The sequence below is a fragment of the Solanum verrucosum genome, unplaced genomic scaffold, assembly GCF_900185275.1.
Source record: "Solanum verrucosum unplaced genomic scaffold, falcon-dt-bn FXZP01000085.1, whole genome shotgun sequence".
Lineage (NCBI taxonomy): Eukaryota > Viridiplantae > Streptophyta > Magnoliopsida > Solanales > Solanaceae > Solanum > Solanum verrucosum.
In genome coordinates this window covers 2,553,641-2,573,151 of record NW_026019839.1, presented here as the reverse complement: position 1 = coordinate 2,573,151, position 19,511 = coordinate 2,553,641, and the positions used below count along the sequence as shown (strand labels likewise).

At 29.2% G+C, this 19,511-nt stretch overlaps 2 protein-coding genes across 2 annotated transcripts in view; one reads left to right on the top strand and one right to left on the bottom strand.

Moving 5' to 3' along the window:
* Window positions 1–19,511, bottom strand: part of LOC125815441 (uncharacterized) — a 426,658-nt gene that overhangs the window by 228,547 nt on the left and 178,600 nt on the right. The gene's annotated exons all lie outside the window — the stretch shown is intronic.
* Window positions 16,492–19,436, top strand: LOC125815154 (probable pectate lyase 5). The gene is made up of 5 exons (XM_049494566.1): window positions 16,492–16,715; window positions 17,317–17,950; window positions 18,107–18,210; window positions 18,324–18,462; window positions 18,992–19,436. The coding sequence occupies exons 1-5, from the start codon at window positions 16,609–16,611 to the stop codon at window positions 19,211–19,213; spliced, it is 1,206 nt and encodes a 401-aa protein (XP_049350523.1). The 5' UTR covers window positions 16,492–16,608; the 3' UTR covers window positions 19,214–19,436.

Here is a 19,511-nt window from a genome sequence, read left to right as displayed (position 1 = left end):
CCAACTTGTTTCAATTCAGCGATTTTGGGTTGTTTACATGTTGAAAAGTGAAGTTCTTGGAGGACATCGTTAAGTTTTTGATTGGTTGTGTTGTTGAAGTTTCTTGTTAATTTGTTTCATGTTTCCAGGCTGTTTTTTTCGAGTTAGATTGGTTGTGTATTGAGGGTAAAATTGATCCTAAGTGTTTGGGAAAAGAATTAGGGAAGATTGGAGGGTTTAGAGATGAAAAACGGAGAACAAAAATCAAGAACATGACCTGGCTAACGGGGCTGGGGCACCGCACCAGCCAGCGCACCCCACAGACTTCTCTGAAGTTTGGGGCCTGGCGCCCCACGCCTCTCAGAGCGCCAAGGACGCCAATTCACCCCATTCTTCCCCTATCTTTTCGTACTAGTCTCCAAGCGATATACCTACGTTTTCTAGTTGATTCCAACACTCTAAGGTATATCTAAACATCATGAAATCATCTATAAACATGAGATCATGAACCTTGAATCCATAGTCCAATTCAAGGAAAGCTAAGATCAAAGTCAAAAAATTTATGAGTCAAGTCTAGAAGTTAAGAAGCAAGTCAAAGCAAAGTTTCTTAAAGTTTTCAAGAGTCTTTATTAAACGTTTAAACTTCGTTTTAAAGCTCAAGTTTCAAGTAAAGTAAAGAGTAAAGAGTTGAGTTCATTTCTCAAAATTTTTTAGGGGACTAAGTATTCCCAAAGAAGTTTATAAATGTTTTCACATTTGAGCAAGAAAGGAACTATGATTTCCAAAAGAGCCTTTGGGCTAGTTTTCAGTAAAGGGAACATCGATTCCAAGAGAGCCTTTGGGCTAAAATTTGAGCAATTATCTCAAACTAAAGAAAGAGGTGTTTAAAACACATATGAGCTAAAGTATATTTTGGGAGTAGTATTGAGCACCGAATTGGGAATGCGAGTTCATATTAACTCAACTCTCCATAAGAATCATGTGGCCAACATGGGATTTAACGGGTCATACTTTTTAGATGATCACGTAAGTTAAGCTAGTGAATCCACTAAGTTAAGTAAGGTCCTATATCACGGCAAGGTATAGGATGGTCCTTGGCAGGGGCGGCTGGTTAGGCTTAAGGAAAAGTCCTTGGCCTTAGGCCCCCAATTTTAGGGGGCCCCATTTTTTAGTTAATTAGGTAAGATTAAACTTTAAAAAAAATTAGAATGAAGACAATAATAAATGCAAACGACTGGAAAAAAAATGCAAACGGTTGGGAAAAAAATGCAAACGACTGAAGTGATATATATGAGTTATGACTATGACTTTTTAACTTTCCAATAAAAAATTGTGTACTTTTTTCTTAATGTACAAGTTATTTTTTTTTCTAATTTTATTTTTATATATTCTATCCTCCTCCCTTCCTCTCTTCTATTTATTCTCACTTCTCTTCTCTAAATTCTAATTTTACATCTCTCTTATTCAAAGCTTAAGAATTTACTTGTTCTATTGATAATTTATATTTTAAATTTGGAGAAAAATATATTGCAGCAGCCCGAATCATTTAGAGTTGATTACTTATTATACATAGTAGACCAAGCCATCTTTTCACTTCAAAATAGATTTGAACAATTTGAAGTATATGAAAATATTTTGGTTTTCTATTTAGTGGGAAGAAATTGAGATCATTTGATGATGAGAATTTTAAAAAAAATATTGTCTTAATCTTGAATGTTCCTTAAAACATAATACTCACTCTGATATTGACGGTTTAGACTTATTTTCTGAATTAAAAGTGTTAAGGGAAATCATAAAAGTAGAAGACAATACTCTAATTGAGATACTCAATCAAATAAAAAGACTTTATTCTTTTCCAAATGCTTACATTGCTTATCGAATAATGTTAACAATTTCCGTAATAGTCGCCTCAACTGAAAAAAGTTTTTAAAAATTAAAAATAATAAAATCTTATTTAAGATCGACAATGTCTCAAGAAAGATTAAGTGGTTTGTCTATATTATCGATTGAAAAAGAATTACTAGAAGAGATTGACTACACAAAAATTATTAACAACTTTGCATCTAAAAAAAATAGAAAAATAGATTTAAAATAAAAATATTTATAATTTTTTTAAGGCCTCTAGTTTGAGTTTGGCCTTAGGCCACCATCGGGTTTTAGACGCCCCTGGTCCTTGGGCAACGTGAGGTATAACTTGTACCATCACTAGGGCTCATAGTGGTGGTTGTCGGTTAAAGAATCTCCCACGAAAGTTAAATTACTTTTATATATAAGTAAAGTTGAGTTTGTTATTGCTTTATCTTTAACGAACTAAGTTGTTCACACTGTTTTACAAGCTTTATATATATATTGCATATGTCTTATTGCTTTATATTGAGTTCAGTTATTAATGAGTTGTACAGAGCCAAGGTAAGTGTTCCTTCTTACTCTTTTCAAGCTTAAGTTGTTGTTTAGCATTCCAACTCGCATACTTGTACATTCAATGTACTGATACCAGTTAGCCTGCATCTTATTATGATGCAGACGCAGGTAATCAGGATCAGCATCCAGCGCGCCGTTGATCTAGTCGAGCACTCTAGAGTCAGTGGTGAGCCTCCTTGCATTCCGGAGGACCCCTTTTATTCGTTTTCTAGTTTAGTTCATTAGGATGTTGTGGGATTTGTCCCAACATCCATCTCAGTTGTTTAGAGGCTTCATAAACAGTCAGTAGTTTAGTTGTCTTTACATTATCATTCAGATGTTGTTTAAAGACTGAGTTTCCATTTTTGGCTAAACTATTATTTCTTAAGTTATGCATGGGTTATCTTTTCTTATGTTTAAGTCTTCCGCTGAGTTAAGTAAGCCAGGCAAAGGGTTCGCTTGAGGCCAGCAATTAATGGTCTTCGAATGCTAGTCTCGCCCAGGGTGTAGGCTCGGAGTGTGACAAGAGAATCCTCAATTGAACCCAATTTAATCTCTTATTTCAACCCGTTTTAAGACTCTTTATTTGTATTGATATAATGTATGTTCCTTTATTGAAGATATGAATTACTATCTTATTTAATATCTTTTAGGATTTATCATTCATTTGTAACTTCTTTTTTAAAATTTTCTTGAGTTGAAATTCTAATTGTGGTTATAAAACCTAAATAACAATATATTAAAGGAAAAACTACAAAATATGACAAACATTAATATACATTTAAAATAAATAGCTACAGTTTATTTTTTTTAATGTTATATGGATATAACTACACAATAAATAACAAAGTTAATTATATACAAATAATCAGAAAAATTATTAATATTCAATAGGAAAGTTATTATTACACACTTAATTGATTATGTCTAGGCATGTTTTATGTGATTGGTTCCCCGTGTTTACTCTCATTAATACTTTCTCTTTCATCAATATTCCTATATCACAAATTTCTGTATTTTTCCCCCAAATTTCTTCCCATTTAAGATCATTTTGATGATTCTAGGAGCAATTTTTGTAATTTGAATTCATTAGATATCTTTTAATTGATATTTTCCTCAGTTTTATGAAGATCATATTTGTATACATATATATTTCATCTATTTTTATAGGCTTTCGATTGAAGAATTATTTGTTTCTACATTACAATGGCTATAGTTATTTAAAAAACAGTACAAGAAGAATATGAGTAAAAAGAGATTGAGGTTTGTGTGATTGTCAAATTTGTATTATTGGAATACTTATATACATAGATACTTGTATTGTAATATTAACACAAGGCGAAATGGTGATTTGTGAATACAAGTACATTTGGATACATAAGTAATCTATCCAATTTGAAAGGTTGATTAGGCAATACAAGTATAATTGGATACATTAATACTATATTTTTATAAACAAATAGATGAGTTAACACCAAGCCTCAAGTATTATAGGAAAAACTTGACCAAAATGAGATTGGCGTTTGTTGGCTTTTTCAACTTTTTATACAATCGAATACTTGCACACTTTGCTACCTACACATTCTATTATTTTCCATTTTTTTGTTTATGAGTTGTCAAATGTATTCATCTTTTGTTTAACAATAATGTATTCATATGTATATATACTATATTGGTATATTCATTTTTTAAGCGGATCAATTCCCTACTCGCTTTTAAGCCCATTTGAGTTCAATCCATTTGAGCCCAAAGTAAACTTGAACAGGTCAGAACGCAACCCAATTTCTATTTCAACATATTTTAATATCTTCAATTTCAACTCAACCCGCCCATTTGACACCCCTAATATTTTTACCAAAAACATTCAATGTATGATGGTAAGAGAACAAACTATTTAAGTAACTTAAGAATTTTTTTGAAACCATATCCAAAAATAACTTTTTCATTTAAAAGGTGTCATAAAATCAACTATCACATATCAAATACGTAAAACAATATGTGAGTACAAAATAAATCATTCCACATGAACTCATGGAAACACTGAAACTTTTGGATGCAATAAAAAAGTTAGAGATGAGTTTCAACTAGATTTAAATTTTAACAAAAAATAAAACACAATATAATCATATTTCACTAAATTGTCTTAGATATAATTGTACTTTAAAAAAAATTATTAATTTATATATAGAGAGAGAGAGACTTATTATCTTATCGAAATTGGTGATTTTTTCCATTAACCCAAGTTGAAATCGATTTTTTTTCCCATAATTACACATAATTTAGACAGATTGAAAGACTACTAATGAGAATTGGATTAATTTGGAGGCCCAAAATGGAGAGCAGCTGCTCAACCATGAATTGGACCTTGGAGATAAGAATTGGATTAACTTGGAAGCCCAAAATGGAGAGTGCTAAAAACCATTGTAGTGAATAACGTTTAGGTTGAAGTTGAGCGGGTCAAAGATAGGTTGAACTAATAGATGGACTAGTGCCCAATATTATCAAATGCTTGCTTGAGTTAAGATGGGCTTTAGATTAAGATGGATTAAATGATGAGTCATAATTTAATTCTCCTTATTTTGAGGACGTTCACAAACAAATGTTCTTATGCGGGGTGGTGTTTAATTTTTGCCCTTCAAATCAGTGATTTTTAAGTTTTTCCCTTTTAACATTTTAAGTAACAATAAGTGGTCGAACATATCTACTGAAATAACAAATAACTTTTTGTGATACATAAGTTTATATTTTTATATCATAATATTACACAAGTTATGAAGTAAAAAGCATAATAAGTTATGTCTCTGACACCAAAATAACAAACTATTTTTATATCATAATATTTCACAAATTATATCGTAAAAGATATAACAAGTTATGTGTATGTCAAGAGGATAATATCCCACAAGTTATACCCTACAAGGCATAACAAATAAAGGGCACCAATTATGTCGTAAAAGGTATAACAAATTATGTATATGCCGGAAGGATAATATCCCACAAGTTATACCCTACGAGGCATAACAAATAGTTGATCTTATCAATTTTAATTTTGAAAACTTCTTTTTGAATAAGCAAGTGTTATAGGAATTGTTTATGTTATGTTGTACGCCATATATGCATTTGAAAATAATAAAATATTATCTTCTATTTGTGCCGTTTTTCTTGAACACTTTTAATTTGAAATAAATTTAAGATATTAATATTATGTTTTAAGAAACGTTCGTGATTAAGACTATTTTTTCATGTTCCTATCACCTAATGATCTCAATTTTTTTATCATTAAATAAAAAATATTATTCATATGTTTCACGTTATTCAAATCTATTTTTGAAATTATACCCCTTGCATCTGTGTAGTCAGTCCATAAAATACATGAAAATTCATTCTTGTAATTAAGTATGTGACATTTAAAAAAGATATAATATATAAATGTGACTAACTTAGATTCAGCTAACATTTATGTCCTCCATCTTTGGGTATGCACAAGTAAACACTTAAATTATCCCAAAAGTTAAACAAGTAGACACACGTATCATATATGACATAATACATATAAGATGTCATGTAGGACACAAAACTGTCACATAAGATGTCACATGCGTGTGTCTACTTGTTAGGTGTCTATTTATGCACACTCAAAATTGAAGAACATCAATATAAGCTTTAAGCAAGAGCATATTTATGTATTACTCCTTTAAAAAAACAAGACAGGGCTATCTTTTTTTATTCAAATCTACCCTTCAAATAATGAGGTAATTTAGTGAGATATTTAAGCTAGAGATGAAAAATTGTTTAGACAAATACTTGTATGATTAAGATAGTGAAAAAAGCAACTGCTACAACATTTAAAATATAGGGTTTAATAATCATAAGAAAACATTAATTATGGAATGAGGTTATTGGTGATTGATGTGATGTTGGTGTTTAATTATTTCTCTACAACAATTGGTGGTACACTCTACACATCCATATATATTTGCAAAGAAAAACTTATAATTAATGCTCAACACCAATAATTAATTAATGCCACTTTCTCTTACACATTTCTTCATATTTCTGCACTACTTGGTTTTTCCATGTGTCTCATTTAATGGTGTCACTGCCTAAAGAAAAGATAGGGCATAGCTAAATTCTAAAAATAGAAAATACTCTACCTAGCTATAATTTGTCGGCAACACAATTACTTTTTCTTTAATTTAATTAATCTAAACCCAAAAAATTTAATTACTTCTACTACAATTATTTTATGTAAATAGTTTTTTTTTGTTGTTTAGTATTATGAAATTAGTTTTTGAACATATATATTTATTTTTTTTATGACAAGGGAAACCCGCACTAGGCACGCCCGGTGCGACGAGCTCGATCCAGAAGGCAAATCCCTTGCTTTCAATGGCAAGGGATTTCGAACTTGAAACCTCCAACATGGAAATCTCAAATTCAAATCACTGGGCCACCCGGAAGGGTGTTTTTGAACATATTTTGCACAAATAGTTTATCCAAATTAATGACACATGTATATGATTAAGACTACGTTAAATAATACTAAGAAACACTTAACCATCACTAGATTACATATTTTATATATGTTGTGTGAGCAACCAAATATTTGATCATGATATTAATCCACTCCCAATTATTTAAATTTTTTTTGGAAAAAAAATGTCAAATCACGTGCACTACAGCCACATGGGACTCATCAGTTCATCCACTACACTGTTGTCCAATCACTACTAAAAGAAATTGTCTTTTTCACAATGTATTTTTTCAATGAACTAATTTGATAAAAAATGAGATAGAATATCATGTTTTATAACATAAATTTCTCATTGGTTTGTGGTGATTTTTCTTTTTAATTTCTAGTTGTGAGCAATTTATTGTATAAAGAGGTTTTTATTTTTATTTTTGGTGATTATATAAAGAGCATTCTACATCATATGGTGCTTTATGATTATTATTACTATTAGTTAGAAATGACGACGTCGACCACCACATGCATTCTCTAAGCACATGCACCTGCTTTATTATTATTCCTATGAGTGGATGTTCAAACATATACATATTTTTGTGGACGTAAAAATTTCAATAATTCAACGAAAATAATAATGACACTATGAAGACGTTATGTAATATATTTATAAATTTAAAAACAAATATTGATTATTAAAGAATATGTAAGAATGAACAAATAAAAATCTTATCCAAATGGTACTTGAGTTGGTTAATCATGCTCGTTAATCGTGATCGCACATGAAATTATGTTAGTCGATAAGGCCGTGATAATGCATCAAGTTATAATTAGTCACGATGATATATCAAATTATGTTCACAAATCATATCTTGTCATTTAATTCATGCATTATGTATATTTGCCTAGGTTTGGGATTTAAATGATTGGCCACAAATGGTTCAACATGCATATATGTGAGTAATGTCTATCCATAATTCCATATTTCCATATATAATCATAGGCAGAGCGACCTTAGGCGAAGGATATAGTCTGATATATATATTTTTTGTTAAAAAATTATATGATGAGTATATATTTATTTAATTTTAGACATTCTTAATTAATATAATTAAAAAGAAAATTTACATATCCTTCATTAAATTTCTGACATAGTCAATACTATATATAATACATATTACTTTAGTCTCTTTTAGGAGCAAAATGAATGAGAATGTTGAAATGTTTCACAGAAACTCCCTTCCCCACTATTTAAATTATTCCACCACATTTGGACCCAGCCTTATTCTCATTTTCTCACCAAGAAACTTTTAATGCGTTATTAACTAACTATATATATAATATTATTGTGTGAAATCGTTACTTTTTATGTGAATAATCATTCTCAACTAATTATTAAACTATCTAATGCTTAATTATTTGGTAATGAATGCTTGTTCTTACATTTATCACAATGAAAAAAAAATCATAGATTGGTACTCATCTTTTATCTCCGACCTATTAGTAGTTCTTCTCAAAGATTCATTTCCATATTAAAGATAGAAAACATAAAATCACGTCTAAAACTTTAGGATAAAACAAATTAAAATTAAAGTGAAACTATTTAGTGACAAATAATAAAGCAAATAATCAATTGGTGTAGTGATGAGATTGTCTCACTCTTAATTAGATGATTCGGATTTCAATCCTGAATATAAAGAAAATCATGCTAGATGCATCAGTTCCCAAATGAATCCTATAATACGTAGTTAAAATTTAGCGGGGACTTCAATGCAGACTCGAGACAACGAGTCATTAACCAAAAAAGCACTTAGAAAATAAAGCAAAGGGAACAAGTCACATGGGGGAACGTGCCTTTACCTTAAATGTGCCCACGTCATCACAATTGACATATTCTAGTCTTTGGTACGGACTAATACGGTTTCATACGGGACATCAAACTAGTTTCAATACACAATGGTCACCATTTTTTTCTTTAAAGAGGTCAAAATATTTAGGGAAAAGGGATAAATATACCCCAAACTTATGCAGATACCTTCCGTCATATTTTTAGGACATTGGTGTTCATACCGTCCAAAAACTAGAGCATATATATCATTTATACTAACGGACATACAAGTGTCATAATCTTATCCACCGATCCGATATTTATTTAAATATCGGATCGACGGATAAGATTGTGACATGTGTCCCTATTTAGTCTTCTGTTAGAGTGAAGGACATATATGCTCTAGTTTTTAGACGACAGTGGCACCAATGTCCCAAAAGTATGACGGAAGGTATCTACATATCATTTACGATAGTTTGGGGGTATATTTATCCTTTCTCCCAAATATTTATTCACACAGACAAATAATACAACGATTTAACATTTTTCTTCAAATATTTATAGTATTTATGTTATACTCCACTTTACTTTACTACAATATAGAGAAAGGCCAAAAGAGTAACAATATTATTTGTGACGGAAAAAGCATTATAAATGTTGTTATTCTGTTATATTTTGTTAGATACTTGTGTTGGATAGTCTAGGCTGAATTGATATATTTGCAGATTTTGATAAGTTGTTGGCATTCTGTTGTATTATCTCATATTTTTATTTGTTTAATTTTTATTTTGAGTTTCTCGACTTTTATTTTTTGATAGTTTTTTTTTTAAGATAGTCTCTTTAAACTGATTAGATTTATTTTTAGTATTGTTTCAATTAATTATTATTTTTTAGTATTAAAATCTTCAAAACAATGAAGTCTATCATAGTAGTAAAGTACTTTAAATAATAAACTATGTTAGACTTCATGGGAATTTATTCTTCATAAAAATATAAAAAAAAAGTTAGAAGTATTTTAGTGTAGACTAATATATTATCTAGCATGAGACTCTAAAAATGGGAAAAGGGCTTAAATAATGTATAGTATTCAATGTGTTAGTTGTAAAGATTAGAGTCTTAGGTAATTAAATTCAAAACAATTAATATGCCATGTGCGGTGAGCACTTGTTCATTCATTCATGTTAAGACATATAGAACTTGTTTTGTTTAAACCTACAATATTTTAAACTATATATTATGATACATGCATATACATTTTCCTTAGTTAACCGCGTTTGAGCTTATAACCTATTTCTTTGTATAGCCATATTATGTAGCTTAATTTTATTTTAATTGATTAGCCTCAAATTTTGATTCAATTTTTTTAATACACTTTGAGTTGAAAGACTTAGAGAAGAAAATGGAGAAGATAAAAAAGAAGTGAATAATCTTAGAGGATATTGATTGTGTGGTAAAGAGGAGATAGCAAATAGTATTCGGGTGTGACATTATCTATCTTGTTGTATACAGAGGATGAGTAGAAAAGGAAAATAAAATTTATATACGACTTTGACTATAAAAAGTTGAGTAATATGAAAAAATAGTGAAACTCATCCTTGTAATAATTAAGTAGTAAAAAGAAGGGGTGGCAAACCTATGATATATTTTGATATGTCTTGAATTCTTTATGAGAGTGAGAGACTTAGATATTCTGGATCCGGCTTCTCTCCATATCTTGTCCATAAATATATTATAAAAATTGTTTTCTTTTCTAAAAAAAAAAATCCTACGAGTATTTATCTTCCGTTTTTTTTTTAAAAAAAAAAAAAAAAGTCTTAGAAAGCAACTTTGAACTTACTCTTTGAAATTAGTTTACATATAATTAATAGAAAAAATACTCACAGGGAAAAAATAATTAGAAAAAGAGAAATTATTTTATAATATATTTATGGACAAAAACAAAAGATAATACTAGTAAGAAAAAAAAATATATATTTATGGACAAGATATTATATTGTTATGACTTATGATTATGATATTATTATTTTTCTTATGAAATATTAATTATCTAAATCATAATTAGAATATTATTTTAATCTATTAAATCTTAGCCATTGATTTTTATCTATGTCATGTGTCTCACATCCAAGCAAGAACTTGGGGAAAATGGAGGGAAGGAAAATGGAGAGGAGTCAAATCCCTTTACAATAAATAACTTCTCATGAAGGGGTGAATATTATGTATTAGGGCTCTTTCGTAAAAGTTATTTTTTAATGATTGTAAATATTAAGAACTTGTCTATAGAGTAGTGAGTTAAACCAATACTATAAAACTTTGTACAACTAAACATTTCATGAGGTTCGGGACACGTGGATTGATTTAACTTATAATTTAGAATTTAAATAAATAGATATATTATTTAATAATCTTGTAAAGAGCTATAATGTAATGAAATAAATAAATGGAATAATAGAGTCTAGATGTTAATTATTCAGCTTCGATTTCAAATATAGATTTAAGTTGTTAGTTTCGAAATCAAAGGTGTTTGTATACGCGTTCTTGAGAGTTCAAACTTGGTCAAGAATTCAATGGAAAGAAAAGCTTGGAATGTAATAATATTAGTATATTGCTTAATAATGTCCAAAAATCCAATACTTAACAAACGAATGAAATAACTATTTGTAGACAACAAATGAAATGCCTCAACCAATAAGAATATTCTATTCGAACCCTATAGTATGTCATCCAATAGAAATGATCTATTTGGAGATATCATTATGAGTGTCAGCTATAAACACACCATGATTCGCGAGATCTTATATGAACCTTACTGACATGTTCGTTCTTTTGTTTATTTGATGCATCTTTGGGCCATGAGTCATTTTCTTCCTCTTTCATGATTTTAGGTCACTATTTTTTCGTTGAATCCTTAGGTTATTTCTTTGATGAATCCTCATAAAAAAGATTTAGTACAGTATGATTTATATGTCAATTTTTAGTCATGTTCCTTTCCAAAACACTACATATTTAGTATTTTGAGGAAATTAGGAATTCTTTAATCTAAAAGGTACCTAAGATCTCATTCTCATTTCTTCATGAAAATTAAGTCTATCACCAGTGGGAAATGACTCATGATAGCAGACCTAATGTAAACAAAATATGAATAACCTAAGCCTTAGTCCCAATTAATATTGTCTATTTCACAGTTTAGATAAAAATCGATTCAAATTGAAAATCAAATCAAATAGATTTTATTTGAGTTTGATTTTAGATTTTTAAAAATTGATAATATTTGGTTTGATTTTGATTTTGTTCAAAAAATCGAAGAAATAACCGAATTGAACAATAAATTATATATGTATATTTTATAATTATACATATATAATATATTTTAAAAAATATAATATATTATTTTTATAATAATTTTAAATATCTTATATATGTTTCATCAAAGTTTTTTTATAATTTATTTATGTCCAGCAAAAAATGTCCAAAACGAGATCATAATTTCATGTATATGAATGTCTATGGCAAGACCAGGAATGTCACTATCTCTTCCTTCTAGGCCAAATTGGTGAATTTTGAAGTTTTATTCACAGTAAATTCAATGATCATCGAAGGTTTTGAAATGTACGTTGTCAAACTATATTTCTTTGAATGAATTATTATTTTTTTCTCTATTGTTTCTTTTATTTGTGTGTATGATTAATAAGCGGATTACCGAATCAAATTGAACCGAAATTGGTAACGACCAAATCGAAAAATTTAAAAATCAATTAAACTAATTTAATTTTAATTTTAATCAATAACCGATCCAAATCAATCCATAAACACCCCTACCTATATGCATTTGCTTACAAGTTTCATTGTGCTTTATTTCTTAACTAAATCGATATTAATTTCGAGATATTGTTTTTTGACAACTTCGTCATGGTGTAGAGAAAAATTCCACCAAAGAACTATTATACACTAAAAAGAATATTTATAAAAATAATTAAGCAAAAAGGTATATTTGAAAAGGAAAATGAGTCATTATCACAATCTTTTATTTTATATAGACATGTCTTAAACAGAAAACTTCCCTTTGAATATTAGTATTAGTAGCCATGTAAAAATGAAAGTCAAAAATATTTTAACAAAAACTTTATACTATAATAATTTAGAACAAAAAATTGAATGAAAATAAACTAACCGACCGACACATAATATTATTGAAGGAGTGAATTCGTCGGTGCTTCTATTCAAGCCTTAAAAGTCTAATCACTAACCTATCGAGGCCATTATGTGTAATCTGTCCTTTTTTCCATTTTGTCCAATTATTTATTTTGTCATTTTCAAACTCTCTCTAATTTATTAATTTATAACAAGAAAAAAAAAACAATCCTTTTTTTTTGTTTGGCTAGAAAAACAATCCATTTTATTTCAAAAGAATAGGTCCTTTTTTAAACGTATTGTGAATTGGGTGTTGAGTAATGTTTTCTTTGTCTCAATTTATATTATAAATTTTTTAAATTTGTTGTCCAAAATAAATTTTAGATATTTATATGGCTATGATTTATTTTATTAAAGATAAAATAAAATTTTAAAGATGAGTTATTGTTAATTATAAAAAAATTATAATATTCCCTTAGTTTTGAAATAAATGTTATTTTTTGCTAGGATATGCTCCTTAAGAAAATTATTCATTCTTAAAAAGTGAGATGTATTTATACTAATTTACTCTTAATAAGTATCTTGAAAAAAAAATTATTTTCTTTTAGTAGTTTCTTTATGTAAAACACTTTTTATTTAAATAAGGATAACATTAAAATAAGACCACTAATATCATCTTCATTTGGACGTGAAACACCACTTTTTTATAAAATGGATGGAATTTTTATTTTTATTTTGGAAATGGAGTAAAAAAAACGTGTCAAGTAAATTGAGACAAATGAAGCAATAGTTACATACGAAATCTATTATTCCATCCTTTATTATTATTTTGAATTTAATGCAATACTTCCATACTCTTTTTGTAGCTTTAGATTTTAGTAAAACAAATATTTACCAAACGCAAATATAATAACTTAAACATCAATTGTGTTCACATGAAATAATTATTTCTGCATTGCTTGTTCGATTCTACCGCTGCACGATAAAATTTGGCTTGTTTTTTTTTTTTGTTTTTTTGTTTTTTTTTTTATATAAAAAGGGGATGGAAATTTTGAATTTAATTTTGCATTATATCTTATAGAGGCGATAAAAATTAATGTCATCCAATGAAAGATCCTAATTAATCATAAAATATGGAATAATTTAAATATTCACGTTTAGATCAAGTTTTAAGAAGATATTTATTGGTTTTTTCATCACAAATAGTACCCAACTAGGCAACTATAAAGATTAAAATAGGAAATAATAGTTTAAGAGTTTAAATTTTATGCAAACAAAGTATATTAGACATTCATATCACTTACAAGATCACATGTAAGTCTAATACGATTAGCTAATTTATTATCACAAATTAACTCATTTTATTGATGGTGTAAAAGTTGTTTACTTTATGGGTGTTTTCGGTACAAAGGAAAATACTTTTCAGAAAGTGTTTTCTAATTTTCTCATGTTTGATTAGTTAAAATTGTCGTAGAACATATTTTTATGGTAAAACAAATTTCTTAACATGGAAAATGATTTTTCAAATGGAAATAGGAAAAACAAGTTTCAGAAATGACATTCCATGTTAATTGTGTCATATCCACCCTTCAACGCATATCATCTTCATCTCCACTCCATAGTCCTGGACCACCCCCTACCCCACCCCCCCCCCCACTTTTAATAGAATTTTTCTAAATTATATACTATTCTTTTGTTTACATATCGAACACAAAATAATAAATAAGAAACTTATTTATTTTTAAAAAAAATATTTTTGATAGAAAATATTTTGCTTCGTATCCAACACATCGTGCATGTGTACTTAAATCCAATGAACCAAAATTATTCAGTTAATAGGACCAAGGAAAACTTTAATTTGATTAAGAAATAACAACGTGGGAAGTTGCGTAGGACATATTATTTCCCAATAAAACCAAACTTGTTCATGTGCTTCTATTATTCATTAGTTTATTTGCCTTTTCTTTGGCAAAAATCTCAAACCATACGTACAATCACGAGTCACAAAATTTTGTTTTACACACTACTATATTTTTTGTTTGTATTTCAAACTCAGATTTGAGGGTAAATCAATGGATTTCCAATGTTTAGTTATATATATATATATATCTTGTGAAACAAATGTTCATTCTAATTGCCCTACCACAAAATGAGCAATTATCTTGATCTATCATGATTATTCGTTCATTTTATTAGTGTGTCACAATGATCAAGAGAATAAGTCATATTAGCGTCTCCTTATATGATCATCACCTCATAATAAATCGACCAGTTAGGTCTAAGGTTTTATTCTCATAGGAGTTTAACCCAATTTTTATATTTAGCATATATATTCAATATTACGCTCTCATATTATGTTGTTCACGCTTTATATATTTTATTCGGAGTACAAAAATAATGTTAATAAATGTCATACATTTATTGATGACTTGATGAAAGGGATGGTTTTCTCCTTTTAAGATCTTAGATTATATATTTTTACCTCTCAAGTTAGTTTTTCTTTATGACAATAAGTCAATAACCATATTGTTTGTACTCGATTTAACCAAAAATTCTTTGTATATTTGATCGTGCAAATATATGACTTTTTATTCTAATGTATGAATAGATAAATTCCAAATCAAATGCAAATTAAGATCGATCTAAGTTATAAGAACCCTTTGACTTGTTCGTGTGTTTACTTATTTCAAGTGTCAATACTTATGCATTCTTATCAATTTTTAGTCCTCAAAAGATTCATCAACGTACTCTGCTAATTTTTTGGTATTATTATTAACTTCTATAATATATTTATATATTTTGGAAAATAGTTTTGATTCATTAACCGAACCCCAAAAACAAAGTTCCATGGAAAATGATTTTTTATTTATTTTCCCGTGGAGACACATTACAAACATTAATATATGAAAGAAGAAAACCACTTTTGTCCCTTCCAATGTCTCCTCTTATTATTTTCTTTTACCTTTTTTGTCAAAGACATAGTACATATTTTCATACAATTAGATTAAATATCAGTAATCTAGATTAGGTAACATAAAATTACAGTACATAATTTGCTATAATTAGTTAAGACACATTAATTGTGTAACAAAATATTTACACTATAACCATTTTTTTAATTTCACACTCGGTGTTCAGTATCTGCATTGAGGCTCGTTTAAATTCAGATTTATTTTCCAATGCCTTTATCAAAAGTGACTTTATACCCAACAGACTCAAACTCGAGACCTTTAGTCAAGAATAAAGAAGCACTTACCACTCAATATTCAATATCCGCATTGAGACTCGATTAAATTCATATTTGCTCCCCAATTCCACTATCAAAAGCGACTTATACTCAGCCGACTCAAAATCAAGAATGAAAAATTACTAAAGTATTCACATTGGAGCACGATTAAATTCATATTTTCTTCCCAATGCCCTTGTCAAAAGTAACTTTGTATTGAGCAAACTCAAACTCGAGACCTTTAATCAAGAATTAAAAGTACTTTAAAATCCGCATTGGAGTTCAGTTAAATTCAAATATGCTTCCCAATGCCCCTATCAAAAGCGACTTTATACCGAGCAAACTCAAACTCGAAACCTTTAATCAAGAATAAAAAAGTACATACCACTTCGTAAAAGGTGGGGTAATATCAAATTTGTTGAATAGTAGATGCATGTAGGTCCAAGTGGTGTTTGGTTGGTTCATAAATCCCCTCATCATCTCTTCCCCTGTATATAAAACCCCTCCAAAAGTCCCACAACCCCTTCATTCCAAACTCCATTATTTTCTCTTCCCTTAACAACACAAAGGGGATTTCAAATGGGAATGCCACTTTCTTTTCTTCTCCTTCTTACTCTATTATCTCCTATTTTCACATTCTCCTCTCATGTTCCTGACCCTGAAGTTATAGTCCAAGAAGTTAATGAGTATGACACTTTACACCCTTACTCTTATTATCAAAAAAAATTGGGCTCGGTTGTATGAATCCTTGTTTATTACAACTTTCTTATTTTTATGCTAGTTGTCAACATATTGCAATCATGGTTTTTTTTGTTTTTTGTTTTTTGTTTTTTTTGAGGGAATAAGTAAACAGATCAAGATTTCTATGTACTTGCGTTATGAAGGGCACTGGCAGGGGACAGTGGGGAGGTCGACTCCCTGACTATGTGTCCATAAGAAATCGTGGAGTCAATCATTAATATATGAGTTGCTCACTTACATTGCCCCAGACATCTAACTGCATTTTTTTAACTGAAATGGAATATTACTATCAAATTACACATTGTCTTTTTTTTTCCTTGGGTTTTGGACCTACTATGCTTATCATCTTAGTGGAGTTAAATCTCACGAAGGAGCTAAGAGAATCTTATTTATTTTATTTTTTTATTGTAAAAACAAAATGCAAGTACAAAAATGAGTAACAACCCCCTAGCAGATCAGACTGGTGTGACGAAATTCAACATTTTATTCGTTCGTGTCATAGCTCTATAATTTGGATGTTGACTCTTTATTTTCTCACTATTGTAGGAAAATCAATGCATCAAGAAGGAACTTAGGCTATTTATCATGTGGCACAGGCAATCCTATTGATGATTGTTGGAGATGTGATCCTAATTGGGAAAAAAACAGACAAAGACTAGCTGATTGTGCAATTGGCTTTGGCAAACAAGCAATTGGTGGTAAAGATGGTAACATCTACATAGTTACTGACACTAGTGATGATCCAGTGAACCCAAAGCCAGGAACATTAAGATATGGTGCAATTCAAGATGAACCACTTTGGATTATATTTTCTAGAGATATGGTTATTAAGTTAAAAGAAGAATTAATGTTGAATTCATTCAAGACAATTGATGGTAGAGGTGCTAGTGTACATATTGCTGGTGGTCCATGTATAACTATACAATATGTTACAAATATTATTATACATGGATTAAATATTCATGATTGTAAACAAGGTGGAAATGCTTATGTTAGAGATTCACCACAACATTATGGTTGGAGAACAATATCAGATGGAGATGGTGTTTCTATATTTGGTGGAAGTCATGTTTGGGTTGATCATTGTTCTTTGTCAAATTGTAATGATGGTTTGATTGATGCAATTCGTGGTTCTACTGCCATTACTATTTCCAATAATTACATGACACATCACAACAAGGTAATTAATAATCCGCCATATATAGTGTAAGAACTTGAGTTAAGTAATTTCTTAACTCTGACCTCATATGTTCTTGATGTAACCTTTTTTGTTCATTTTCAACTTTAGTTGTAAATGTATATATCGACTTTAAATTTTGAATTTGTGTCTCTATAGGTAATGCTTTTGGGACATAGTGATACATTTACTAGAGACAAGAATATGCAAGTTACCATTGCTTTTAATCATTTTGGAGAAGGGCTTGTGCAAAGGATGCCAAGGTAAGAAAATTAAATAAAATAAAGAAATGTTGGATCTAATATGCTTTTTTTTTTTAAAATTATTATTACATTTATTAGGGGTAATGAGACAAATTTTTTTTTGAGATTTATAGATGTAGACATGGATATTTCCATGTGGTGAATAATGACTACACTCATTGGGAGATGTATGCAATTGGAGGAAGTGCTTCTCCAACAATCAATAGTCAAGGCAATAGATTCCTTGCTCCTAATGATGTCTTCAACAAGGAGGTAAATTTCACTCTTACTTCCCAATCTTTTGAAAAAAAATCAAAATATTTTTTAAAAAATAAAAGGTGAAATTTTGGTTGTTTAAATGTTACAAAGGTATTTAACAATATTTTTTTTAAAAAAAAAGCATCTCATGTTTTTCAAGATTGCAACTCTTTGTTAATAAAATATAGTAAGCGTTTTTGTGATAGTCTTTCTTTTTTAGCGTTCTAGAATTGAAACCAGAAAAAGAAAGAGCAAGTAAAAAATAATGTAGGTGTAATAGTGGTACAACAAAATATAACTAACTTTCATAAAGATGAAAGCTATGTTGTTCGGACACTTCAAAACAAATGCATATCGGATCCTTTAAAAATAGTGTATTTTTGAAGGATCCGACACAGATACGACAACATTTTTGAATAGTCTGAGCAACTTTAGGATGAAAGTGGAGTGAAAAAAGTTTGGTGAAATAAAAAAGTATGGTTAGTTACTTTATTAACCTATTTAAGTAGGGACAACAAAATGTGACAAGATGTTTGTTACACAGGTGACAAAACATGAGGATGCAGCAGAAAGTGAATGGAAGAATTGGAATTGGAGATCAGAAGGTGATTTAATGCTTAATGGAGCATTTTTCATAAGATCTGGTGCTGGAGCTTCTTCTAGTTATGCTAAAGCTTCAAGTTTAAGTGCAAGGCCATCTACTTTGGTTAATTCTATTACAATGAATGCTGGTGCACTTGGTTGCAAAAAGGGGAAAAAATGTTGATTAATATATATATGATTATTAATAATCTTAATTAGCACTATATGTTCTCTTTTTCTTTCTTTTTTTAAGTGTATTGTTGAGAAATTGTGAAATATTATAATCTCTCAGTTAATTTCCATGTAGTATGTAAAAATGGGTTGATGAGTTTGTAACTTGACTCCCCCTCTCAGTGTAATGTTAAAGTGATAATCAAGGATCAAGTGTGAATACTACTACCACATAATTTCCCTTGTTACTACCAATGTTGCTCTGGTAGTACTCTTTAAAAATGTCGATAGGTGTGCGTGTAGAATATTTT